General features: G+C 39.6%; 2 protein-coding genes and 1 long non-coding RNA gene across 4 annotated transcripts; 2 read left to right on the top strand and 1 right to left on the bottom strand.

The window, feature by feature from the left end:
* Window positions 1-794: 794 nt before the first annotated feature.
* On the bottom strand, window positions 795-2,445 carry LOC128486057 (uncharacterized). The gene is made up of 3 exons (XR_008352381.1): window positions 2,336-2,445; window positions 1,440-1,518; window positions 795-933 (listed from the first exon to the last, which is right to left on the bottom strand). It is a non-coding gene; the product is annotated as an uncharacterized LOC128486057 (long non-coding RNA).
* A 4,102-nt stretch (window positions 2,446-6,547) lies between these two features.
* On the top strand, window positions 6,548-11,607 carry PLA2G12A (phospholipase A2 group XIIA). Its single transcript, XM_053461497.1, has 5 exons — window positions 6,548-6,749; window positions 6,834-7,101; window positions 9,109-9,185; window positions 9,768-9,933; window positions 10,554-11,607. The coding sequence occupies exons 2-5, from the start codon at window positions 6,873-6,875 to the stop codon at window positions 10,670-10,672; spliced, it is 591 nt and encodes a 196-aa protein (XP_053317472.1). The 5' UTR covers window positions 6,548-6,749; window positions 6,834-6,872; the 3' UTR covers window positions 10,673-11,607.
* A 773-nt stretch (window positions 11,608-12,380) lies between these two features.
* Window positions 12,381-26,196, top strand: CASP6 (caspase 6). Of its 2 annotated transcripts, none has more exons than XM_053461492.1 (8): window positions 12,381-12,566; window positions 18,645-18,686; window positions 19,318-19,354; window positions 20,637-20,786; window positions 22,927-23,003; window positions 24,116-24,291; window positions 24,641-24,791; window positions 25,238-26,196. In XM_053461492.1, the coding sequence occupies exons 1-8, from the start codon at window positions 12,551-12,553 to the stop codon at window positions 25,468-25,470; spliced, it is 882 nt and encodes a 293-aa protein (XP_053317467.1). In that variant the 5' UTR covers window positions 12,381-12,550; the 3' UTR covers window positions 25,471-26,196. The 2 variants fall into 2 exon arrangements, with proteins under 2 accessions (XP_053317467.1, XP_053317466.1); XM_053461491.1 differs by having other exon boundaries at window positions 18,639-18,686.
* Window positions 26,197-27,217: the final 1,021 nt, after the last annotated feature.

The raw sequence follows: 27,217 nt of genomic DNA, 5'->3' as shown, positions 1-27,217 counted from the left end.
CCCCAAAAACCACTGTTTGACTGTTGCATGGTATGTGCCCTTGTGTATTGCTGGCTGAAATACATATGCTTATGGAGGATGGCCTTGATGTGTTTGTGACGACTTATTGATGATCAGGACGTGAAGTTTCTTTTTGCTGGATAAAAGTATTGCATATCTGTGAAACCTGCAAAAGAAAACCTAGCTCCCAATTGGAGCCCTCTCTAACTGAACTATGCTGGTGCAGACTGACCAGCCTAATCACCCACTACCTCAACCTCCCAGCCAGACCCAGCTACGTCAGGCTCTGGAAAACCTCCCCCAGACAACACACAAAACGTCCAGGCAGGGATTGTCTTCTTCGGGGCCTCTCCTTGCCCTGGGAGCACAGGGAACTTCCTCTTCCCCCAACAGTCTCTCTGAGTATCAAGCTCCAGGGGTTTTTAATGTCCAGCACCTGTGCCTGATGCCGGCCCCATTGGCATCCCGGACCGGATCCTGCAGATTTCTTGCGTCCTGGAAAACTCGGCATGGAATTTCCACAGCATGGGGAAACGGAGCATTGGCCCACCCTGCTCTCCAATTGCTCCACCCTAGGGACCCATATTTACGATCTGGATAGCACCTGTACCCAAATGCCACACTAAGCATCTCCCTGGGGTTTACACTGTCACACATTAACATTAAATATGGACATAGCATTAAACATGGACATAACACTACTCATTGAGATAGCATTAAACATGGAGATAACATGCAACACATCGGAAGGATTTCATTTTGGAATGTATCGATTTTGTTTTGAAATATAACTATTTCTTGTTTGAACACCAGTTTTACCGTCATCTATGTGGGACAGCCATGGGTGCCAGGTTCGTGCCGAGTTACGCCAACCTTTTCGTAGCCGAATGGGAAGCAGAACAGATATGGCACAACAATCCATTTGAAGCAGACCTGGTGCTGTGGAAGAGATATATCGATGACGTGTTAATTATATGGAGGGGAACACTGGATAAATTACATCAATTTATAGAATTCTTCAACCAGAACCAATACAACCTAAAATTTACTTTCAACATACTAAAGCAAAGTGTTGAATTCTTGGATGTGGAACTATTCACAGAAGGCAATGCTCCAGAAATTATAAAAATGCTACCGATGCCAATGGTTTCATTGATTACACAAGCTGTCATCACCCAGCATGGTTAGATAACATCCCCACGGGGCAGATGATGAGAATAAGGAGGAACTGTACACGGGACCAGGACTTTATTAAACACACCACAGATATTAAAAGTAAATTTAGGGAGAAACACTATCCAATAGAGTTATTAGCGAGAAGTCAACAGAAAGTGGAACAAATGGACAGATCTCATCTACTAAAAGGAAAGCCCGAACATAATATGAACAAGAAAGATTTCAGTTTTTCATTCATTAAGGAATATAATACTAAGGCTTACCACATTAAAAAGATATTGCGGAAACACTAGCATGTCCTGAAGAGCGATGACATTTTAGGTCCCCTCTTACCGGAAAAACCTCAAATCGTATACCAAAAAAACAAATAATTTGAAAAACATTTTCCTCCCAACAAAGAAAACAGAAATTAATTTTAATACCTTTCTGGGCAAGAAACCCATTGTTTTTTGCCCATGCGGTAGGTGCAAGATGTGCACCTACCTACCAAGGAAAACAAACAGTTTTATCAGTAATAGGACAGGGACTACATACGAAATTAAGAAATTCATCACCTGCACCACCAAATCTGTAATTTATTTATTACAATGTCCATGTGGTGCACAGTATGGGGGAAGAACAACCAGACCACTTAAAGGAAGAATTTAGGAACATCTTGGGAACATTATGAATTCAAGCATTAAACACGGTGTCCCGCGATACTGTAATTCATGTCCTGTTTTCTCAATTAATCAATTTTGAATCATGGGAATAGACATTGTACCCCCAAATTGGAGAGGAGGGAATAGTGCAGAAAACATTTCAAGAAAGGAAACTAAGTGGATCTTTAAATTAGGAACATATAAAAAAAGGAGGCTTGAACATAAACTTGGATATTCACGCTTTCACCTAAGGGATCCTAACCCCCATTTGAAATAAATAGACACAGACTACTTATTCATTCATGGGTTCTTCAATATTACTTTTTACTATACACAATTCCAATATTTCATATTTTGTATTATTGTTTGGCATTTTTCCACCCTTATTGCTCTCTTTTCTGTGGATTCATATAGACATTTATGTATAAACAAAACCCATAGTATGTTTAGTTATAGTTCATATATCCACGTTTAATGCAATCACATCCTTAAACGTTTACATCCTATAGCGTTTATACTTAGCGTTCATGTTAATCCGTCTTCAAATGTCATTTCTTAACATCTGCACTGCACAGCACAGCAGGACACTAGGACATGATGCAACACCAAGAAAAGAGACAGCCCTACGGAGAAGGAGAAGCCGTTTCTATGGGGACGCGTATAAACAGAATGACGGCAGTACGCACATCCAGCCTCCAATACGTCCTCACGTATTGTGGAATGACGTAACAGCGCCACCTAGTGTACATGTGCGTACAACACGTCCTCATGTTCTGGGAAACAACGTTACACCGCCATCTAGCGTATATAGAAGAAAATACAACGAATTAACACACATAAAAAGAGTGGAAGAAGCGATCAAATACTTTTTTCCTGAGGAAGCCATTAAAGCCGAAACGCGTTGAGGAAAGACTTTTTATTTCACTTAATCGTTTGACTTTTACAGATTTATATTTTATATATCTTAAAGTACTTTTTTAAAATTTAAATAAAAGGGATATTCCCATAATAAATCTATATTTTTAAATATAAGCAGCAGTTGTTTTTTCTCTGGGGGTGGTTTTCCCGCTCCCTGGCTGGAAGAAGTTGCCGCACTGTATCACAGCGTTCGGGGGATTGGACCTGAAATTCCATGACATTTGGAGAAGAGATCCTGGACACCGTGGGCTTCCCCTACCCCCCTCCCTGAGCGCACCTTGCACATAATTTTACGTGCATTGGATCCCGTGATTGCAACCATTTACTACCTTTTTCACAAGCTGCTATGAGAAGGGAATGAGAAACAGACACAAATCTTCAGCACTATTGTGAGTGCAACTAACGCAATATAATTAACACCGTATCGTCTGAACAGTCTACACTATTGTTGTTTCGTTTGTTTTTCTTACATGAGCGCCCCCTATTGAAATTGAACCTATACTTTACAACACCTGGAGAGAGTTGTTTTTAAGGAGGCAGCTGTGAGAAAACAAAAGGGAAGTATTTTTAATAGATTTACTTATTTAGCACACACTATTCTTGGGGCACACCGGTTCTCCTCACAATCTTTTTACTAAAGCACACACACCCAGGCACTCACACTAACACAACCAGACAATCACCACTAATACACACACACACAGACATTCACACTAACACCACCAGACCCATACATTAACACACACCCAGACACTAACACAACCAGACAATCAGCACTAATACACACACCCAGACATTCACACTAACACAACCAGACCCATACATTAACACACATCCTGACATTAACACAACCAATCAGCACTAATACACACACAGACACTAACACTAACACAACCAGACCCATACATTAACACACACCCTGACACTAACACAACCAGACAATCAGCACTAATACACACACCCAGACATTCACACTAACACAACCAGACCTATCCATTAACACACACCCAGACACTAACACAACCAGACAATCAGCACTAATACACACACCCAGACATTCACACTAACACAACCAGACCCATACATTAACACACACCCAGACACTAACACAACCAGACAATCAGCACTAATACACACACCCAGACATTCACACTAACACAACAAGGCCCATACATTAACACACATGCACAGACACTTAAACTAGCACAAATGCATGCTATCATACCCAGAGAGACACACATAGACAATATCATACCCAGACACACACAGTAATAACATGCCTGCACACACAGTCATAACATGCCTGCACACACACTAACATAAAACAATAGAGGAATTCCACGCATATTCAGCGAATATCAATCACTGATCTGAGGAGTAAGTATTGGGGGTTGCAAAAAAACAACCCCCCCCCGATGTTTTAATTTAAACCCTGTGCGGACGCACACCTGTAAGGCCGGCCCTGGCGGGGGCTTCCCGGCCCCTTTGAGTGGCGGACCCGGTCGCAGTTGCGGCGGGCTTAAGGGGCAGGTGCATTTTTCGGTGCACAAGTTTATAGCAAGATGCACAAAACATTTCATAAAAGCCAAAATACACCTAAATTTCCATTCCGACATGTCATGTTTGGGACAGTCTATTTTAGTAGTATTAATTTTAATTCCAACTATGTACCACATGAGAGATACAAAAATAAAATACCTGTATTAACACCAATATAGGCTATGCAATGTTATACTTCAAGTGTAAAAAAGGAACTATTATTTATTAACTCTAGTTACCTGGGGAAAGAAATATATTTTTGCGAGCAGTTGATAGGAAAGCTACAGGTTGCAGGTGCAACTTATAACCGTTACAAAAATAAAAATGCCCTGGTCCCCAAACCTTAATAGAACTTAAGATACTGGAAACGGCATGTGATGTAATTCTCTGCACTAAGGGAATGACATCCGTAGTTCCCGCTGGTCTCTAATCTTTTGTTCGGAGCTTGGAAGACACTGACCCCGGCATATAACAGCCCTCTGCCATAGTGACCGTCGAACCAGTTGCCTCAGATTCTGGTATTGTTCTGTAGGCAGAGTAGTGGTGTAGCAGGAGAGGATGACCCGCAGCAGCCCCTGGAATTCTGATACCAAATCCATGTGTTTGTCAAGGCGACCGAAGTCTGTCGTCCTGTCGGTTAATCCCGGTAGAAAGTAAGTGTCCCTCAGACTAAGAAGCAATCCCGCCGCTTGCCACCAATGTCACGCGGCTGGCTAGTCCGACCGACTACCTCCGCTGTCTTGTGCGCCCTTAGCCTGGGACAACACTTTCCCCAGTCACTCGCCGAGACTCAGTGTAGGGTAAAACCAAACGAAGACTGATTTATTTTGGACACACAGGGCTGGATATATCCATCAAAACACACATTTACATAAAATAAGATATTGGGACACAAACCGCCCCCCTTAATCTGCCTCCCAGAGACAACGGGCAGTAACGAGATTAACAATACAATGGGGGGGAGACTGATTTATACAACATTAAACTGAAACAATGGCAGTCACTCCCTGGTTGCAGATCCTGGCTGTCTGCTGGAGATAATCCCCTCAGCCAGTGATGAGATGATACTGCTGGGGGTAGCCACAGAAGTCTTTACAAACCCAGGGCCCATAGTCAATAGGGAGGAGGCTGGCAGTCAGGCTTCTCCAGTGGTCCCAGTGATGGAGGGTTCCGTCACAGCATTAAACATAGAGATAACATTATCCTATGGGCATTCCATCAATACTGTCATTCACCTGTCATTCCATAGAACACAGCTATAATTCCACTTAATATGAGGTTTAGAACCTATAACTGTACTAGGGGAGTATACATGACAAAGTTCTATATGATATTTAAGATGGTTTTCTCTAAAAAACAAGTTTAATTTTTCTCCCATTATATCCTATGGGCATTCACTCAATTCACATTCACTCAATCACTATAATCCCACATAATCTGAGTTTTAGATCCTGTGTCTGTGCTAGGGGAGAAGGTGTGCCAAAGATTTAAATGATATGTTTTAAATTCAAAATCAATTATTCTTTTACCTTCCATTATAGTCTATGGGCATTTCTCCCCATTAAAGTCTATGGGCATTCCTCCCCATTAAAGTCTATGGGCATTCCTCCCCATTAAAGTCTATGGGCATTCCTCCCCATTATAGTCTATGGGCATTCCTCCCCATTAAAGTCTATGGGCATTCCTCCCCATTAAAGTCTATGGGCATTCCATTTTGTCATTCGTTTTAGTATGTCCCCAATTACTTACAATAAAGAATTGTAACTATTTTTAATAATAATAATGCCAACACTGGCATGATTTAGGTTGTAGTATTTAAAATAATGCACTATCCAGTCCAATACCAGACATATGGTTTAGTAGTTTATTGTCACTTATATTATTAAGAATAACAATAGGGCTTTCTTGCTGTTGATATACACATTATTAGCACGTTTTAAGACTAGAGAACACTGTGGGACACTAAGGGAAGGAAATGCCCCTCTTAACAGACACACTCGGGGGGTTTGAACAGGCAGTCACTATATAACATACAACACCCCCGGTTCTGCTCAGTAGTTATTACGTTACAGCAGCGCACCCCACTGGAAACACTAATAGACGTGGGGGGGGGCGTCCACGAGAAAATCACGGCAGCCGTGGAGTGATTGTAAGCACGGTAATATAACGGCGTTCTAAACACCAGCTCAGCGTTCGGTAGGACGAGCGCGTCCCCGGCTGATGACGTCATGGGGAGGGGCAATTCGTGTTGTACATACTTTGACAGGGGTAAGGGTGAAACAGCCCGTGAGGGAAAGACGTGTTTGTTTTGTGCCCGTTAAATCCACGCGGTGTCTGGATATTGGTTCATTCCCGGCAATGGCGATGATAGGATGACTCCGGTGATATATAATGACGGGGGAATAAGCGCTGCCGTGTGGGTCGCGGATTGTTTATTGACATTGGCAGCTGTTTTGCCCTATCGGGAAGCTCCAGGTATTGTGGCATATTGTGGCACCGGCTGTCGGCTCTGTGCTCTGAAAGGCTTGTCCTACAATCTTTGTCTCTCTTTTTCTATAGTGCTAGCCAGCTCGCCACAGACTCGTAATTTGACTAGCAATGTCCCACTGGGGGCATCTGTTTTCATGGCTGGTTGTTTCCTGCCTGCTGGGACACAGCCTTCAGGAAGCGGGACATCATCAGTCTTACCAGCAGCCTGAGACCCCTGACTGGAGGATGACCCTGAAGACCATCAGGAACGGGGTGCATAAAATTGACATGTACCTGAACGCTGCCCTGGACCTCCTGGGAGGAGAGGATGGGCTCTGCCAGTTTAAATGCAGAGATGGTAATGTGGGAACAGACCAAAAATTGGGCACTTTTGTTAAATTAGAATTTTACATGAAATTAATATTGTTATGACGAGTTTTTACCAAAAAGGACCATCTAGTCTGTCTGTTGAGTAAAGACTCAGACCTTAATCAGTCCTTGGTCTTGTCCTCAATTCAGGATAGCTTTATATCTGTTCCATGTGTGTTAAAATTTCCTCACTGCATTAGCCTCTACCACTTCTGCTGGATGGCTGTTCCACTTATCTACCTCCCAGTAAAGTAAAATACCTTAAAAGCCAATGAACCTCTAGTTTTACATTGTGAACTCTTGTTCTCCTGTGATTTTTTTTTTTTTTTTTTTTTTTTTACTGAATAAATCTCAGCCTGTTGCATCATTCGGAGTTGGGGGGTTAGAAAATAAACCCCCCACTAGATATACTGTAGTGAAGCGTCATGCGCTGTTTTATCATTATTCTACTCTGTAGAGTAACGGTGTATTGATATTTTTGTTTAATAATTTACTATTTTATAGCTTTTAGGCAAAGCGAGTCATGAACTCCAGGCGTTTAGTGAAGAGTACAGTAGGAAGCGTATGTGCTTGTTAACTTATGCATATTCTTCTGGTTTTAACACAAAAAAAGAAAAACCTAGTATAGCTTAGTATAAAAACCTCTATTATACGATGTCTGTAAGGGCTGACCCACCCTTGTCTAATACATTGTGTCGTGTCTGATGATTCATACCGAGACGCTTATTCTGTTCCCTGCAGATATAGAAATGATAATGTTTATGAGCTCACCTGTCGTTAAATAAAGCAATGCATTTTTAATGGTTTAGTTAACGGAAGGGACCTTTGTCTAAAATGTCAAGTGCGTTGGCCGTCTGTATTTCTTTCTCATCACGCACCCAGACTTTATCTCGCATCTACTTATCAGTAATCTAGTATCTGCTATGAGATTTCTTTTTTTTTATCAGGTCAATGACTTAACCTCTCAGACCTACAGGGGGTTTGGTATTTCACCTGTGTTGGTAATACTATCCCCACATTTATTGTTAATCGGAAGCAACTCGAGAGATATCTAATATATATCGTAGCCTTGTCGTTGTGGGATTTGCCGGTCAGGCTAGGTGGGGTGTAAAGTAAGGCACGTGCTGCAGCCTTTGATTTCACGGAAGGACAAGTGTTTTGACGCTCCAGCCTCCCTCTGCTCTGACCCCTTCATACTCTCTCCTGCACTCCTTGTCTACTTGGGGGCTTAAGTAGTAGATGGGGCGTAGCTACAGAATCAAATACAGTAAGAAGTGGTCAGGTGTGGAGTGAGAGAGGGGATGTGATGGTAGATGAGGAAAATTTGAATAGAGACAAGGTGAGGGAACGAGAGGGTACATGAGATAAGGCAAAGAGATGGAAGGGAAGGTGAGGTAAAGCTAGGAGAAAGCAGGTAAGTTAAACAGACTGTAAGAGAGATGCTTAGGAGATAGATAAGGAGATTATAGGTGAGTTGGGGAGGAAAGGGAAAAAGAGAGAGAAGAGGGAAAACTGAAAAGAGGAGGAGAGAGAGAAAAGGGTGGAGGAAAAAAAAAGATTTGTTTTTGGCCACGTCATTTCAATGATGGGCACATATGCTAGTATAATAACAATAATATCCTATGGTGAAGAATATCAATTTATGTTTATTGACTAGAAGAAAAGTCAATATTCTGTTTATGTAACTTGCGTGTTTATATTTGTAGGGAGGAAACAATGTCTCTTGGCTTTAAAACTTTCCAGTCCAAATGTTTGTATTATGCAGTTCGTAACAAATGGTAATATGATAAATAAGAATATACAAAAGATTACTTTATTTATTAAATGCCCTTCAACAAAGTTTTTCTTTTCTGGTAAGTGGCTACGAGGCGTCTCCTTTGTGAATATAAATTGATTCTAGCATTGGTCTCTATATATTCTTCCAACTCTAATCAGTTATTGTAAATGTGTAATTAGGGAGCCATATTCAAGCTTATTTCTCGGTTGTCTTTATCAGGATCCAGGCCAGTTCCACGCTACGGCTACAAACCCTCCCCTCCAAACGGATGTGGTTCTCCCATATTCGGTGTCCACGTAGGTATTTTTTTTATTTTTTACGATTATTAGGATTATTTTGCCATTCATTAATTAATGCTTTGGATCAAGATGTTTCCTTTTTTTTAACTAATATAGAACTAGAATTTATTAAAAATGTTTTGGTACAAACCACTATAGTTTGGGTTTTTTTTCAATTTAAAAAGAAAAACAGGCTTCACAAGTTTTCAGAAATCTCTAGTCTTATGGAGCATAAGAAAATGAGAAAGTATTCATTGTATTGAAAACTTTTAGTCCAGCTGGATGTCTGCAGGCAAAACCCAACTTGAAACACCAATAGATTCAATAGTATTAATATCGTGTCCCGAGTATAAGCCTCACTCTTTCCTTAAAAAGTATTGATGATAAAACTGCCATGTAGTGTGTGTGTGTGTATGTATATAATCACATTTTTATCTCCCCCCCCCAAAAAAAAAAAAAAGGTGCCTGTAGTTGTGAGCCCCATTTAGTTCAGTATGGTGTATGTACTGTACTATATGGTAGTGTTAATCTGCGATAAAAAAAATTGTAAAGGTCTGGTTTGTGTAGAAAAAAGGCTTGATTTTCTTTCTTTTTTTCTAGTTTGATATAGGCATTCCCTCGATGACCAAGTGCTGCAATCAGCACGATCGCTGCTACGATACCTGCGGAAAGCTGAAGAATGAGTGCGATGAGCAGTTTCAGAGCTGCCTCTCGAAAATTTGCAGGGACGTGCAGAAAACTCTGGGCATTTCTGAAAGTGTTCAAGGTAACCAGGCGTTCCAGCATTTTTGAGATAGCAGGTTTATTGGTCTAAAACGCACAGTTTGTGGCGTTGTTTTGGACTACAGGTAAAGTTTTGTTGTGAGGTTAGATCTCACATGGGCCGCTGCATAGGGCAATAAAAACCGCACAATGTGTCTAGCCACACCACAAGCAACAGGTATTTTGAAAGAGGGGATTTGAGTACGGGAGCTGAAATACCACACAATGTTTAATCCCACCCCCCATTTTCATTCTTAATCTGGATTCATGAAAAAGATCATAAACCAGGCCAGTATTTAACATCTTGCTTAGACGCTCTTATTCACTAAAGTGTCAAGTTTATACTGGTCCTTTAATTTAACCCCCAATTTCTATATGCTTTTTAAAGGAACATCCTGGAAAAGTTTTTCCTGTATAATTTATAGACGTAAAGAAATTTTATTTAACTATATGTTATACAGTGATAGCTAAGTTCCTCCTGCAGGAGAAACCTTTGGGTTTCCTCAAAAAACGCCTGCATTCTTAATATATCCCAGCCTGTAGAATTTAAACGGGGCAGAGAAATGATGGCCCTCGGTGTCGTTTGCCTTAAATCACCTTAACGTCTGTCTGTTTTTGTTTTAGCGTGCGAAACGACCGTGGCGCTCCTGTTCGAAGCCGTCATACACTTGGGCTGTAAGCCATACATGGAAAGTCAAAGAGCGGCCTGTTTCTGCCAATACGAAGAGAAAATTGACTTGTGAATCTGAGCTATCATTCTGACAAAACCAACGTGCCATATTTGTAAAGACTGTTTTATAACAAATCTATTAAATATTATTTAAACAATGAAGGAAAATCCTAATATAATTAATGCAAAAAATACAGATAATTTATTTTGAGATAATTCTATTTAAATTTAATATTTTTCTATTTTTGTAGTATGAGATTGTATTGAATAGTGAGAAATTAATGTTATTATTAATTCAACCATTGCTGCTAGTGTAGTGTTTACAATATACTATATGTAAAGGGAATGTTCTGCTGTTCCAGCGGAGCGCAATAGTTGTTATTTTTCTGAGGGTTGCAAATAAAAATACAGCGCTGGTTGAAATTGAAATGTATTTGGTCACAAGGAACTACTGTAATAAAATGAGACAATCTAACCCTTCTGGGGTCAAATAACATCATTAATAGCCAGTAGACATTAAGAAGTACTCCAGAATACCTGCAGAATTATCTACAGAATGTCACGTATAAACTCTTGGAGGATACCAAAAGCTGCAACGTATTAAACAAACCCACGCTTTTTTATGTGGGTATAAATTTGGACTTTATTATTATTATTTTTATTGCCGCTGTTAAATTCATACATTTTATAGTAATCATCCATCATCAAATGCTAAAGTGTAAATCATTTGTATATTATCTGATTTAATCACTAAAATGTCATTTCAGCACATGGATGTACGTGATCTAATGGGAAAAAATAATATGGCAAGCTTTCTAATGCCTCATGCAGGGCGGACCCCCATAATGTTTTTCTTGTGTAAAGGGCTGTGTTCCTGTATAATGCCTGATTAATAATTCATGGAAGTCTCTGGTAACCTTTCATTATATGTAACCAGTTGTACACTGGGCCACTGCTTCGAGTAATGGGATAGGAAATTAATAAATTGCTAAAAACATGCTTATTCTCTCATCTGCGGATTATTGACGTTCTTAGAATTATATAGGTGTACTTTTTGGACAGCATCGCTAAATCAGGGAGCGCGGGAGCCTGAAAATGAATGATGATTTGAGATGATTCATCAAGTGGATGATGGAACATTACCACATTTTAATGTGTAAGAAAATATTAAGCAAGAAGTATAAATCCCTAATGGGTATCAGAGCCTTGTTCACTGCTAGCGAAAAATGATCGCATGTCAAGCTTTAATAAAATAAATCCCACTTCATTGTCATTGCTCGAGCTGATTTTGGGGCACAGGTACGCCCCAATGCGGGTGACTTTGTGCTAATTCAATACAATGGCTTGTATGGAGGAACAACAGTAAACTTAAAAAACATTTGAAAGCCGGGCTAGCAAGACAAAAATGCCTAACTGAGCTCACTTGATTACTGACTTAAGATCTGGGGGGGGGTCAGGAGAAAAAGTTAAGGAAAGTTGGAGACACATCTGAAACCGAAGTTGAATTCACATAAGTAGAGTAAGACAAGAATGTAAAAGTGTCAGAAATACAACAATGTGAATGAAATATAAATATCATATACAGGCAGTATAAAAGAATAACAGCGGGTTGCCATGGTGACCGATCCACATCTAGAACGTTGCCCTGAATTCACCTTTACTATTTATGGTGCTATTTCGCATTATGTTTCAGCTGCCTCTATACGGGTTTATTACACGCGTCTTTTACCCCCGACCAAAAGTGAAAGCAATACCAGAGCAACAACTTTAAGGAACAAAGCGGATCCCTTGGAAAGGAAAGAGGGAGGGGGACGTTCCTTGGGCGGTAGCTACTGTATCAGGAAGTAACGAAGGAGAAAACAAAAGCCACCCGAAAGTCACGGACTAGCACTTTATCTACACGAGTAGCCGGTGACTCTAAACCAGCGACAAGTAGCCGGACACCTGCAGCATGGCGAGCTCCCCAGGTTGGTACCGTACGGGCAAGACTCCTTCTCCGGAGGGAGAACACAAAGGGCTGCTGATCACGTGATCCAGCAATGCCTAATGGCTTATTCAATTCTATCGGTAATACAATGGATCTGCCTTACATAGTAAAACCGTGTACGGGCGTTAACCCCTTAGGTGGGCGAGCGTCTAATTTACGCATCCAAATGGCGATCAGGTTCGTGCCTTGGGTGTCTGCAAAATAAATATGTCTTATACATTAAGTGTATTTCCAATGCAGGGTTAATATATAATATATTAACCACTGGTACATATTGGGCACAGCTTGCTGGGGGGAGGTTTGGCCGGCAATCAGTATATAAAGAGTTAAGGAGTAAGTGGTCACCATTCTGCACACACTGGCCATTGAGGATTATTCGAGACACTTGGCACAGGGGTGTAGGTGGGGGGGATCTGTATGTACAACATATGGGCTACTTGGTGTAAGAGCCATCATGGCACTAAACAAATCTGTCAATTTTTACCTGTGGGTTTCCAGTCTTAGTTCAATAAAAGTTTTTTTTTTTTTTTAATTTGTTGGTTGCAAAATCTGGTAATTGGAAATTATTTACTGTGTATAATATTAGTGTTATAATAATGATTGTTTTATATGCTTATACACATTTAAAATAAAAGTGAAACTCAAGTCATCGTAAGACTCCAACAATGTTAAAGTGTTATATATACAGGGGGGGTGGGTTTTCAGAGAAAATAGAACTTTACTTACCGTAAGTGTACATCGCAGTAGTCAGTATATCCTTCCTGGTCTCCTTCACAGTTTGTTGGTTTTAGGGCCTTAACAAATTCTCAAACGAGTTAGTGTCACATTCCAGGTCTTTCAATACTTCTTGGAGGCGTCAGAGCAAAATTTCTCGTGAATAGCATGAGAGCCTCAACGGAATCTTTCAGAACGGATAGAAAATGGCTCCACGTCCATGCTATTCAGATTTTGACAAAAGTCTGTTTGACGCAACAAATCTGATCTTAAATTTGCCTTGAAACAAGGTGCCTGGTCGTCAAGAAAACACACTTCAACTGGATAATCTCTCTGAAAAAGTTTTCATCCCGCAATTCCCCTTGCTCCTTATTGACCCACATTAGCCTTTTTTTTCTCGGCACATGCCTATGTGGTCTGTTTTGTTTTTTTTACATTTCTTGGAATTGCTCATCATAGTCAATACATAAATCCATATTTTCAGAGCATATAATAGAATTTGCTGCATTTTTATCATCAAGGCTATAGATCCCTAGCAAAGGGTTAGTTTCCACCATGAACACATGCTAGCGCGATGTATGTGGAAAGTGTCATACTTCCACATGGCTGACAAGTTGACTTTAGGATAACAGCTCCAACTAGTATAAACTTAACAAGGGTTTTCTTGCTTTTATTTGTGAAATGCATTACATAGGATTAATCATGTCTGACCTTATGCCGTAAAGTCTCTTGTGCAAAATCATAAATCTGCTGCGGGCATGATATACTGTGGTCCAGGTCCAGACTGGCCATCTGGCAGGCCAGGCAAATGACTGGTGGGCCACCAGCTGTCAACGACCCATAATCACCTGATCTTCTGCCTAACCCCTTCAGTCCCCTATGGACGTAGCCGTACGTCCAGAAAAGGCATCGCAGGATGCACGCCGGATCTGGCCCGCTTCTGCTCTCTGGGACTGCCAAACATCCGAGGCAGTCCCTGAGTGCCACTTATCTGGCAGCAAGATCACGTGATCACTGTGATGACCTATCACAGCGACCATGTGAACGTCACTGCAGATGTTCTGCCTCTCTCCGCTATCTTTGTGATCTGGAGGAGAGAGGCTGAGCATCATGTTAGTGATTCCTTCGTAAACACCTCATCCAATGACACCAACTACCTAATTTACCCTAATTAACCCTTCCCACCCCCCTGATCGTCATATAATAATTATATAGTGTCAGGGTAAGTTTAGATTAGTTTGGTGGTTAGAGGGAATTGGGGATAGCGTAGGGTTCTAGGTAATAGGAAGGGACAAAAAAATATTAGTGTATTAGTGTCAGATTTTAGCATTTGGGTAGGTAGTGTAGCTCAGGGTTTTTTTTTTTATATCTATAATTGGGCAGCATGAAGAGTGCCTAAATACCCCTGACATGACAGTATGGGTTGTCTATATAAATAGGACACCTGAATTGATACATTTGGAGGGGATTTTTTGTCCAAATGAAAAAATAGTTTTTTTGTCTAATTTTCGCTAGTTTTTACTAAATTCCTCATGTTAAATTTTCAGCTAATTATGGTATCAAAAGAAAGACATCTATCTCCTTGAAAAAACAATATATAGTTTATATGAGTACAATATTCGCAGGAAAGGGGAATAATCGCTGAACCGACAACACCGCAAAAATGGCAAAATTGCTCCGGGACTTAAGGTACTTGAAACCCCTGGGACTGAAGGGGTTAAGCCGCAGATAGGGTGTTGTAATGGGTGGCTGCCGGCTGTATTTGACCAGTCACACGCTATGTATGGGGTGTCCTTATCTAGCCACTGCCTGCACTTTGTCATTAGGTGGCCCCAAGCCTTTGAGCGCCAGGGCCACCTTGTTATCCCCAGTCCATTACTGATGTACACAAATATATTCAACCCACTTATATGCTAACCTTTGTAAACACACATGCACATATCGATACACACACACACTCACGCCCGCACAGAACTCCGGCTACACTGATTGTTGGGGGTGCTTCATAGTCGGCTGTGTAGCACCCTCTTCCTCTTATTTAGCGTTCTGCAGTATACAGTGTAGGATTTGGAAAAAGTAACATCAACGTTAAAATTCATAAACTACTAGATGGAATACAACCGCGTCTGTTATTCTTCCGGTAATTCACATATAACCAGTTTTTCCTTTTTCTTCGTCCTTCTGTTTCACATTCTATGAAGAAAAACAATAGAAAGCAGGGCTGTTTCCAATGCCTCGGGGGAGCTGTATCATGGATCAACTAACATGTAGTGGCATGTTTGTCGTGCCAATTCCGAGAAATTGTATTTTGGAACCAATGGGTTCTTGATAGTTTGGATGCTGAACTGAAATGCTAGGGTGTTTTGCCTAATAGAAATAGAAGTCTGTTGTAGGTTTGAGTTAAAAAAAACATAATCCCTAGATTTATTAAAGTTCTTACTGAGGGTGGGGAGCAGACTACACAAAGAATAGCCAAGTGATTCCATCAGATGACCTTTGACCATTAAACGTTCAGTAGCTGGAAACATTAGCCATACCATAAGCAATAGCTTTTAGTTGATTTTTCCATTTTTAGGAATCAATGAAACATTACTTACTGCTTATGTTTAAGCCCAAAATAAGGAGGTAGAGAAGCTACATGATCACTTACCCAGTGGTTATCCATCATTCAGTCAGTGGCTTTGTGAATCAAATGTGTTCGCATGTTCCTAATGCATTTTCACTTTGTGATTGGGTTCAGCAAAACCCTACTATGTGCCACCATCTAGGCTGAGATGCCAAGGCAAGCAAATGGGCCTTACAGGGCACAGGTAAGGGCAGTGTTTTTGTCCCGTCTTTCACAAAATGGCCATCTGTGTGGGAATCTATTACATTTCTACGTTGATATATTTTCTGGCCTTAGATTCACGTTGTGTCCTAGAGCATTCCATAATTTCCAAATGGGGAGACTATAATAATAATAATAATATTATTTATAAAGCACCATCATATTCTACAGCACTGTACAATGGGTACTAATTTTATCTTTAATTACTATATTCTGTATAACGTTTTGAGAACTGTGTTAGGACACCCCAAGATTTTCTTCTGTTCAATACAATGGAAACATAATTATACACTCAATAGCAGTAAACCATAGAATAAAAATGGAAACAGCTTCAGATATACTTAGGAGAGTGGTCTTATTTCCTCTGTGATGTGTATGATACATCAGCCAAAGACAAGCATGCATTTACAGTCCCGTTAGTTGTGCTGTCTTTGTTGACAGTGGGTTCCCTCACGCCATAGATGAATTATTATTATTAATGAGCATTGTCATTTCAAATTTCTAGAATATAGCCTGGTACTGACATAGGCACAATACCTGGGACTTTCTAGCTCCAGGTACCCAGAGCCCTCCCTTTTGGGATGCGGGTAGCAGTTCCCACTGATGTTGGAGGTCCAGATAATGTCGCGGGAATGGGCGTGCTGCTACTCCGCTCCTGCGACCCAGTGTTTCCCCATAGTGACTCTGAGAAGCAGCATTTCACCAGGAGTCTCTGGGCAAAACCCGGAGAGTTTCCAGGTATGATAAGCACTCCCTGCAGAAGCTGAGACAGTTGATCTGGCTTGTCTCATGCCATGACGTGGTTTGCTCACCTACATCAAGTCTCTGAACTACTACATCAATTACATCTTTTCATGCTTGTTTAATATAGCCGCTGGTGGACCACGTGTGAAATAGGATGCTCGGTGCTCCACAACCCTGAAGCATGCCTGTGGGTGTCCTACACACAAATTGGCCAACCTCATGAGTACTTCAATGAGGTTTTATTGAAGAAAAGCTATTTGACTTTCATTAGAGGTTTTGGAATTATTTCCATCTTGCTCACCAATCCTATGTATCAATAACTTGTTCTCAGAATGGGAATAACTGCACTATAAAATAAAACGTTCTCTGTAGAGAACAGCTCGGGTAGGTAAGTCCAATTTGTATTATTTAATTTTTATTGGAGCCACAGGGATAAAAAGACTCAGGCTGTCCGTGTTACGAATAAACAGACGCTTTGAATCAGAAATCCCTCAGTGATTCCGCTATCTTACCTGATAGCAAATATTACAACACCGATAGCATGCATGGAATTGCTGTTTAATGTAAATAAGCAAGTTTTGCTTAATATGCTGACAGCTCTCATGAAATCCGTGTCTATCTGGATTTGTACATAAATTGCTGCTGGAAGTGATTTTAAGACAAATATTATATTTCTTACTGGAAGTTTAAAGTCTCTACTCTTGGCACAGCGCTATCTAATTGCTCAGTCGTAAAAGACTCGTGAGGGAAGCATGATTCATGCCTTCTGCTTCTACCTGTAAATAAATACAAACATGAGTTCCCTGTTTCATTTCTATGTGTCCTCAAGGTTCTGTTCCGCATAGACAAATAATTCCGTTCTCGTTCCACTGCTAAGCACAGAAAGCTTACCCGATCTGCTATTTTATTCTTTTATCAGAAGGTTTAATCACAAAACACCCAGAAACCTTTAAAAAGTGTTTTTTGTTTCTATAGTAACAACCTATCCGTGCCTGCTTTTGTGTAACACAGTTAAGTGTTTTCAGCCACAAATTCTAAATGAGCCAAACTTTTACATGATTAAAGAGTTATTTCTAAGAAGGGTTTGGTCATCCAGCAGTGCTATGATTAGAGTTTCCAATATGCAGTTAAAAAGTGATAAATGCAGCAGAACTGTCAGAAAAGAACCTTTTACGCTATGTAAGTTAGCAAGTTACAGTCTGTAAAAGTGCACGATTACGCAATTGTAACAAAAAGGCAACCTCAGAGTTACTGTGTCATGATCCTGCGGAGCAGAGATACCTTGTGCGGGCAGGTGCTGGGATTCATTTATATTGCAGTCGGTGTGTATGAATACAGTACATGGGGGTGTATGTGTATGAATGCAACTGCATAATGTATATGCATTATAACTTTTATGTACATGTATGTAACTGCAGCAGGATCTCTTCTTCAATGTCTGTAACATATCTAAAGGTGGTTTTTTTTATCATACTCCCTTGCTTGACAGATATTTGGTTATGTTTAGATCAATCAGCTTTTAGAAGTTTCAGGCAGTTGCAGGGACCTGACCTTGCTTTTCCATGATGATTCATCTAGACCTTATTGTGGTCCCCTTAATTTCCTCTTACATACAGTTCATGGTGATATAAGTAGCTGGACTTTTCCATTCCCTCCTAAACTGAATTTTTCACTAGTAAATTCCACTTACAAAAAAAATGAACACAAAGCATTTTGTAACAAGGTATGTCAAATTATAATACAATAAAATAACTGTCTTTTCTTCAGTAGCAGGTCAGCAGGAAAAGGACAGCAGACCGATTCCAGAGAATAAAGGTAGTATTATCATTATTTTGTTCTGTAGTTTACAGTGTGAGTTGTGCGCTTGTACATATAGATTGCATCCAGTTGTGACAGTTAATGTTGCTCTGCAGATGAGGTCTTTAGTTGAAGGTTATGGCTTTTTATGTAAAATGATGTAGAGTCACGTCAGCTTTTGGGACCTTAGAGGTTTAATCTTTACATGGAATAAGATACCAATGAGGTCCTGAAAGCTTATGTGACTCTTCATCTTTTGAATGTTGGTCCATAAAAAGATGATGTTCGTTGACTGAAGACTCCATCTTCTCTAGGACCAATATGACTAGGTTACACCGTTACAATATAGCAGTGTAACGAAGTGTACCTAGTGGTGATTGGCAACAATTAAGCAACAGATAAATCAGAACAGAAACATTTCCTGAGTCTAGTAGTTCCTCTGGATTGGAGCATCCAGGTGTATACCATCATTCAAGACCATCATTGTAGTCCAGACAAAATGGACTACTTTGTGGCTTCAGGCTAATACTATATGAACTTTTTAAATGGGTATTCAAATTTGCTTTCCAAAGGTATACATAGTAGTAGGTATATTTATTAAATCCTGTAAAGCTATAGGAAATCTATGGTATTTTTCTCTATTTTATAGATGAAAATGCAGACGTCACTGATGCTTGGATCTCTAGGTAAATAAAATGTTTTAAACAAATCACATATTTAAGCAATTATTGAAATGTTTTGTGTGAAATAATGGTATATCCAAGACCCTCATCAATGCAATCGTCTATTCTCCTGGCGGACCCCCAAAGACTACATGTCTGTTGTGCCCTTTGTGGACACGACCAGAAGTTTTGTCAGCCTCTGTAAATGCTGTTAAACATAAAAGAGGACATCTTATGAAGCCATAAATAGTTCATGAGTTACTTGGCAATGCTAATGGGTCATGCTTATGTTAATTTAGCATCATTCCTACATAGATGGTCAGATGGTGATTACAAATGAGGCATTCTATTTTTACCACAAAGCACTACAATAAGAGTATAGCTTGTAGGTTGTGTCATCATACGTTAACACACAGAAAAAACATAACATAGCTGTTACAAATGTTATATTTTGTGAAAACTCATTTTTGAAAGAGAAAACTACACAATATTTTTAAATAGCCACTTCCTTCTTTCTTTTTAAAAAAGCAGTCTATTACCTTACCGCATTCTCTCAGTAAGTAGTTTCATTTATGACTGTTTCACACCAGTTTGGTCTGGTTGAAGCAGACAATGACTGGAAGGAAATATCTCCCATTGAAATATCATGCGAGCCAGAGCTAGAACTGGCTGGATGTCAGTATCCACATGCAGGGTCGGCCCAAGACATTGTGCTGCCTGGGAACAAGAATGAAGAGCTGCCCCACCACCTCCAAAACCAGGCCCACATCCATAAAGTTTTATATCATTATTAATAAAACTAAAATGGAACATGTACTCATACTCTTACAAACCCAGAAACACAATCACACACACTGACATGCTCGGACACACATATACTCACATTAACACAACCAGACACCCACTCAAAGGACCATATCCAGATACAAACACAGGCACCACCAACATACTCACACAGACTTGTGTACTCGGATACACGCATAGCAGGCACAAACTAACAGACACAGACACACTCTAACCTACTCGGGCACACAGACACACTAACATATAGCTTCCATCAAAGACATCTCCTCCAAGGCAAATAGCAAGGGGCTAGAGGATTTCAATTGAATACTTGGGATAAAAGGGAAATGGTATAAAGTATGAGATAGCAGTCAGAAATCATGCACTAAATGGCATATAATGTCTCCAGTATACCTTTTAAGTTTGAAGAGGTAACCTCCATAAAGGGTTAAGAATACACACATTTTACATAATCATCCAAGGCTGATTTCTTTTTATTTTGTTTTTTAATGTTTTATTGTAGAACAGTTCCATTGGATCCAGCTGCAGAATATAAAATGAACCACAAAAGACGTGGTTTAGCCTTGATCTTTAACCATGAATGGTTCTTTTGGAAATTAACTATGCCAGAGAGACGGGGCACAAACGCTGACAGAGATAATCTACAGAGAAGGTAAGACATGTATTTTTCTCCTCTCCCCAATAATGTCCGGCAAATGGTTAATAAGCCATATAACGTTAAACAGTAAAGTAGTTAATAAACGTTATTATTTCTCTGTGCCACCTACAAACTCCACATAAGGGTCAATATATACATTTAAATACCAGATTTGTCTTTTCTTTTCAAATATGACTTCTCTATTTTTAAGATTTTAGATATACGCCAGATTTTTGTCGGCTTTGTTATTTTTTAACTATAATTTTAAGAGGCCAGCCAAGATGGAAGTGGATTGTCCATCTCGATCCTCGGTGAGAAAGAAAGAGGAGGCTAAGAAGTTCTATTGTCTCGTTAATGGTGTTGATTTCTTGGTTATACTAGAAGTGTCCAAAGGAATGTAAAGGAAGATGGTGTCTCGCTTTGCATTTCCCCCCCATACTTTGCGATAGACTGAACTGCTTGCATTGCATGCAAACAGGTCCTTGCCAAATTCTCTACATGGATCAATTTCTAGGACAGTTTTAGATCCAATTTTAGATGACTCCTATGATATATGAACTATGTTTTTGGTATAAGTGACACTTGTAATCATGCTAATTACAAAAATTCACTTTTAGTCATTTATAGAACAAACGTCAATGTATTTTTAGCCACTTGGCATTACTTAAATATGACCCAAAGGAGTGAAATATATTTTTTTATTTTGTAAGGTGGTTCTTGGCAGCTGTTGAAACGAGTCAGAAAAAATACCTTAAACTGCTTTTTGTAGATTAGCTTTTATTAACATAATAAATCTTGTCTTTACATGTGATAATGGTTAACTTAAATTATATATATATTATATGTTACACTAATTGTATATATTTTATTACATGTTTAATACAAGCTTAAAAATGAAATTTATGTCTGACAAGATGTATAAATAAGATGAGCAGTAGTTACAGTTTCGGCTTCTGAGCTGCTGATAGTGTTTTCTGTATTAATGCTCCTGGTGGAAAGGTCGGTGGATGCTAATGAGTTTATGCTACAATTTTACAATTTATAAGGACTTAAAGCTACAAACATTCTTCCCGACAGGTTGTAAAAGATTTATCACCACACCTAGGAAGTTCTCAGGGCTGGCTACCTGAAGCTGCCCATCTTCTGACACCTTTTAGGATAATGTGGCCACAACACAGGGCAGGGCTAGCATCACATAGAGATGGGCTAGCCCCAATTAGACCATGAAGGGATGGGAAGTGGGTGGAATTAGGTGGAACTGGGGAACCCACCACTGCAGCCTCCTAGACAACGTTCCCAGCATTGTCTGTCACATTCCCCTCAACTTTAAACTGTAACTTGAGAACTCATTACAGGAGAAAATTCACCAGGCTGGTCCTTCATCATGCATAGCGAAGTTGGAAAGATTAAATGTTTCATCTCCACTCACTGTTTATTTAATCAATCCCTCCTAATGTATATACTTATGTCCAAACCATCCTGTTATCCATGGGACACTCCCAGTTTTTTGGAATTTTTTACTAAAATTGCTCATTTAGTTGTCATAATAGGTGATATATTTGGTGTACATTGTAACTGTTCTTCTGAAATGTCTGATGGACAATGAAATGTTTATGAGGCTATAATTGTCTTTCTACTAATTCAAGTAAGTCTGTTTCTAACCAAAAATAGTTTGTTCAACCTTAATTACTATGTTACTATGAAACAGTAATGACAAAGTTCTAAGTCCATCAAGTTTAACCCATCCATCTTTCCCTCCTGCTTTTGATCCAAAAGAAGGCAACCCCCCCCCATTATGCCACTTAGGGAAAAAATCCTTTGTGACTTGGAGCAAGAAGCCCTAAAATACACTCTAAAATAAGCTCTAAAAAGTACATTTCGGTTAATGACCAGGTCACCAGTGAGCTTTTTATATTGGCCCTGCATATGGATATTTAATTATTATTATAATGACATATAAATCGTTGTTATATTCTAATTCATCAGACTTGATATTTGCCTGCAATACGTCTCTCCCAGACTCCATTTTGGATATTTGCTAAAGTGATTAATGGGAGTAGTACTTCATCCCATGGGATAATTTACAGTCCTACACATCTTTCGGAAACATACATTAGGAACTCCATCTCACCACATTGTTTTTTTCCTCCTCCAGACTACTTGACCTTGGGTTTGAGGTTAGGATCCATAATGACCTCAAAGAAGACGAAGTGATTAAGAAAATCAGTGAGGGTATGTAGGCTTTTTAAAAAATTGCTGTTTATACGTGTGTGTGTTCAAATGGTTGTACTTGAAAACAAGGGTGGATTAGTGATGACACTCTATATTATTACATTATGTTTTACGGTTGATAACTCTACAGAGAGGGTAGACGGCAAGGGAAAGGTTGTGCGTTCAATAGTTCTACAACTGATTTTGTAACGTCGCATTTATTTATATACTTTTTCTCTTTGAATTTTTTTTAATATTTATCAAAGAGAACATGAAAGGAGAAAAAGAAAATCAGTCAGGTCCATTTCAAGCCGGTACAATCTTAATCAGGGACGTAACTCAAAACCGCAGGGCCCTGGTACGAAAACTTTACCAAGTCCCAAAGTGCCACCTTTGCCCCAAACAGCTTGTGAGTGCCTCAAGCATCTTATCAGTGTCCCCAAACAGCCTGCCTGTGCCATCTTTGCTCAATGCTTCTCAGTGCCCCCAAACAGCTTATCTGTGCTATCTTTGCCCCCAAAAAGCTTGTCTGTGCCATTATTGCCCCTTGCCCCAACATACACTAAGGCACACATATGTAAACACACACAAATTTACACGTTAACACACACACTTAATCCTACTCACTCGCTGACATGTACACACTCATTCTAACACACGCACTCCCTCATATCACTTACACATACATGCTTACACACACTTACATATACACTTATATAGCCACATCCATGATCACATACACTTATACACAGACATTCATGCACATATGCACTTATACATAGACATGCATGATCACATGCATACAAACATATATAAATATATGCAGATTTCGCAGCTTGCATACTGTTTCGCCCCTTTAGTTACGCCACTGATACTAATGCTGCTTTTAAAAACAACAAGTGTGAAATTCGAATGAGTAGGTGGAACAGTACCTTTTAACGTGCTTTCAGAAAACTGTTGCTTTATCATTATTTTATTTGTGGAAACCTTAATTTAACTGGTTGTAATAGGTGCGTTATCCCGTGCTAGGTAACCAATTTAATCAGTAAAAAAGTATGTGTGTATATAAAATATATTTATAAATAATATATATTTCTCACACCAATTTGACAAGTATAATCTGAACTTTTCAGCGTCCGAGGCAGACCACAGTGATGCTGACTGCTTTCTCTGTGTCTTCCTGAGCCACGGAGAAGATAATCATGTTTATGCATTTGATGCTAAGGTTGAAATCCAGAAGCTAACCTGTCTGTTCAAAGGAGACAAATGCCAGAGCTTAGTGGGGAAACCAAAGATTTTCATTATCCAGGTAACCGTGTCTGAAAATCCTAATATTCCAGCCAGTTGATTATCGAGGTTGAATGGCAATAATGGCTGCCTCCAGGTCAACACATAAAGGAAGTTTATCTAAGTGAAGGAAATGAAATGATGTTTTTTTTTTGTTTATCAATGCTTTCCTACATTTCTATATACAACACTTTCTTTCATGCTGAAGGAGCCCCCCCACACACACTTGCGCTCTAGGGTTTGCCACAGTACTGATGCATACTACGCAAAGAGTTGAACTTTAGGTTTCTGACTTCTTACAAAAGATGAAATAGCATATACCGGTATATTGTTTTAAAATAATTTGCTGCTACTGTCCATCTGTCACCCAGGCATGTCGAGGAAACCAGCATGATGAACCGGTCACATTTATGGACGCCCCTGATGCCGCCACTGAGGTTAATACAGTGGAAGTGGATGCCGCCTCCGTGTACACTCTGCCGGCAGGCGCTGACTTCATCATGTGTTATTCTGTAGCAGAAGGTATCGCTATCCTTTAAAACTTAATATTTAGTATTGATCAAAATATTGCGTAAATATAAAAGACCCTCCTCATTACCACTCCTTTCAGTCTGATTGCCCACCAGCATGCTTAACCGGCTAGCGTGCCTTTGGCACAGATGAGTTGCAGGGCTTTATTCTGCACTGTGCCGCTGGGGAAGAACTCATTGGAAGATTGTGAATGTTCATTGTGTGTGTATACAGCGCCCCATGCACATGCTAGTTTGGTTGGTGGCCAGTTGGTGTCCATATACTAAACAAGACGTGTTTCCATATTAAACAAACCAGAGATGCTTAGCCTTAATTGATGGCACAAAAGTTTGTTCAGCAAGCAAGCAAACCAATAGCATGTCCAGGTCGAGGCAGGAAATGGACCATCTTTTCTTAAATTAATATTATTATTTTTTTATTATATTTCTGTACAACAGGTTACTATTCACATCGTGAAACCATATATGGCTCTTGGTACATACAGGATCTCTGTGAAATACTTCGAACATATGGGAGGACGCTGGAGTTCACAGAGCTTCTTACCCTGGTGAACAGAAAGGTGTCAATGCGCTCAGTCGAAAATTGTGCTGATCGCAACGCAATTGGGAAAAAACAAGTCCCATGCTTTGCCTCTATGTTAACAAAAAAGCTTTATTTCAAATCATCGTAAAATTGATCTTTCCTATGCCATTGGGGCTACATTGATTCCTCCTTTAAAGGGACTAAATACTACTTTAGTTAGTGCACGTACATCATATCATTTTTGCAAACAGAATAGCCAAAAAAGGGTTTTGAATAGGTTTACACTGTCTCTGAAATGACATCACCTTGAGGCACCATATGCAAATTATTTACTGCAATGGAGAATACCTAATCTGCATATTGTGCCACATGGTGATGTTACAAATGAGGTCAGAGCCAGAAAACGTACACATTTCTCTCGGTTTATTAAGTTCTACAACAATCTATACAGCAGCATACATGTGCTATGTTCAAAATGTAAACCCTCTTTAGGTGAAGGTGTCCCTAGCAATAAGCTCAGTTTTAGTGTTTTTACATAATTAACCTTATATTTGCATTGGGATTAAAAGGGAACCTACTGTGAAAATGTTGGGGTTTTTTTCTCCATAAGTCAGTCTTCCTTTCTTCAAGTATCCAGAACAGTACTGTAAATGTCAAGTATAACGCTACGGGCCCCGCACAAAAAGAGCCATTTTGTGTATGTGAGAGCTTTACCCTGTCTAACTTGTGAGAGCACAATGGCCTTCTTAAATTAGTTTACATGCCTTTTAAGACACAGAGACCATCATAAGAAGAGTCAATTAATTACTAATCACTACCTACAAGTGAGTTTCTGTTATAGACTGGGACCATAAAATATATCAGGTATATAGAAATATAAGGGGGGGGAATCTGAATTAATATACATATTTTGCGATGAATTTAGTTTTAAAAAGACTTGAATACTGTAACAATTTGCTATTTTGATCCACATTCTCAGGAAGTTTTTTACTTTTATAAATTAAGTGTGACATAGAGGTTACTTGAGGCACTTGCTGTAGCGTCAACCATACGCACTTGTTTTTTCTTAACTGTCCATGTTAGGGTATACTTAACAAGGGTCTAAATAACTCTTTGGAATAAGCCAATTTTGGTAGTTTTAATTACCGTAGTTAAAATTTGGCTATTTATGTACTGTGAAATAGGAGCTCAAGCGGCTAGTGTACAACTAAAACCACATTTTCTCAGAACTAACTCAATGGTAGTACAATAGTTAAATCCAGATTTGTACATTCATGCAATTGTTTACTGTGATAGGTATTCTAGAGCCAAATAAATTAAAAATAAGGTAGAACTACTGAAACTCTATTCTGGGAGAAGCCACCAGGCAGGCTGGTGCTTAACCATATCACATGATTGTTGGCTATCTGAGATTTGTATTCATTGACTGCTGTTACATACTCGGTCCTATCAAGTTCCATCAATAATGTATAATTAACTCGACTAGTGATTAGGAGCCACTTTGGCAGTCATTGTGGTTTTATAAATTGAGATGTAAAATGCCAATCGTTCAACTGACCAAACGCGGGTGAAAACTCGGTATATATTTTGAAACCTTAGTGAAACACACTGGTTTTGTAACAATAAAAAGCTTGATTCCTCACATATTCTGGTATTTTTGTGTATCCTATAAGTACTGCCGAGGCCCACTCCACCACCACCAATGACATTGACTGGATAGAAACTGTTATGGACCATCCACAGTATGAGGGTGAAAAAAAGACAAATCTTCCACCATCTGCCTCATTAGTGGTAGTTCTGGTCTCAATGACCTGTTTATCCTCCTCAGAATCAGCCGTTTGTAGATTTGCCGGATACTCCTTGACAGTGGTGTGCAATTTTGCACATGAAACACA

The sequence above is a fragment of the Spea bombifrons genome, chromosome 1 (assembly GCF_027358695.1).
Source record: "Spea bombifrons isolate aSpeBom1 chromosome 1, aSpeBom1.2.pri, whole genome shotgun sequence".
Lineage (NCBI taxonomy): Eukaryota > Metazoa > Chordata > Amphibia > Anura > Pelobatidae > Spea > Spea bombifrons.
This window is presented reverse-complemented; position numbering and strand designations above follow the sequence as displayed.